This window comes from Aplysia californica, unplaced genomic scaffold (assembly GCF_000002075.1).
Source record: "Aplysia californica isolate F4 #8 unplaced genomic scaffold, AplCal3.0 scaffold00372, whole genome shotgun sequence".
Lineage (NCBI taxonomy): Eukaryota > Metazoa > Mollusca > Gastropoda > Aplysiida > Aplysiidae > Aplysia > Aplysia californica.
The window spans coordinates 285,033-286,392 of NW_004797642.1; the positions used below are offsets into that span (position 1 = coordinate 285,033).

At 46.3% G+C, this 1,360-nt stretch overlaps 1 protein-coding gene across 1 annotated transcript in view; it reads right to left on the reverse strand.

Moving 5' to 3' along the window:
- The window catches only part of LOC101847055 (SCO-spondin), a gene marked incomplete in the record, with an annotated part of 51,932 nt that overhangs the window by 32,199 nt on the left and 18,373 nt on the right, over nt 1–1,360 (reverse strand). The window contains 1 exon segment of the mRNA XM_013085417.2: nt 596–772. Coding sequence (XP_012940871.1) covers nt 596–772 — 177 coding nt within the window.

Below are 1,360 nucleotides of genomic sequence, written 5' to 3' on the forward strand. Positions count from 1 at the left end.
GGGGGGGTAAAGGAAAAGAAAAAAGAAAAAAGTCAAACTTAAGCTGGTGAGGACCGATGTAAATAAGTGCATGTTGATGAAATGAAGGTGTGATAACAATGCAATAAGGACATGACGCTACCTCAGAATTACAAAGTTGTGTCTCACTTTTTTTGGGCTGTTTTGAGTTACTAAGACCATGAGGACAGAAACCAAATGTTCTATCTGCCCTATCAGAATCCTCATTCAGATATTCAAAGAATAGCATTCGTAAAAGTTTGACATGATACGAAACTCAAAAATGTTTACGTCAAAGTTCTCAAAACTAGGTATGGAGCAGAGAACTTTATGATTCTGAAACAGCGAAGCATAGAGTGAGTTGGCATGAAGGTTTGTAGGAGATTTTACTGTGCAAGCCTCATGCATAACTGCCTCAACTTGAAGTATAAATGGCACAATTGTAAAATGTTTGCATAGCACATTTGTGAAAGAATGTCTTTATAACTCATTTAGAATCAAACTATACAACAAAAAAAAGGATTATCATACTTATTGTTTTTAAATCCGTAAACCGAAAATTGTCAACATTTTGGAAAGATTTAAACCCAAAACCTACCGCATCTAAGGCAAGAGGGGTTGTTACAACCAGCCTCCTCGGAGGCGCTACCAGGGCAGGACATGCCGCAAGCATTTGGAGCTGGGTTGGTGCAGGTTCGAATCCTTGTTCGGGTGCCGAAGTCGCAGGTGCGAGTACATGGAGACCACTGTTGCCACATGGCCCAGTTACCGTTGACTGGAGGAGTTGAAGAAGGGGGAGATGGAGGGCAAGGGGTTGAATGGGTAGGTGAGAAGGGTGGGGGGCGGGTTAGGATTGGTGGTTTCGGAGGGGAGGGGTTGTTGGTAGGGTGGGAATGGAGGGGGTACGGATTGGTAGTGTTGGTAGGGAGGGAAGGGAGGGGGTACGGATTGATAGAGGTGGGAAGAGAGAGGGTTGGATAGGGGTGTGGGTGGGAGGGGAGGAGGTTGGATTGGTGGGATGGGAGAGGAAGGGGTGGGGAAAAGGGTGTGTGAGGGGAGTGGGATGAAAGGGAAGTGGGTGAGGGGAGTAGGTTGGAGGGGAGTGGGTTGAAGAGGAGTGGGTAGGACGTTAGTGGGATGGGAGGGGAGTGAGATGGGAGAGGAGTGAGATGGGAGAGGAGGGGAGTGGGGTGAATTGGTGGAGTCGTGAGACAATGAGTTGATTGTGATGTAGATTTGTGAATATGTGAAGTTTTTTAAATTTACTTACTTTTTTTTGTTTGTTTGTGGGTGCATGTTTGTAATGTACATGAGCGCGCGCGCGCACGCGCGTGTGAGTGTGTGTGTGTGTGTGTGTGTGTGT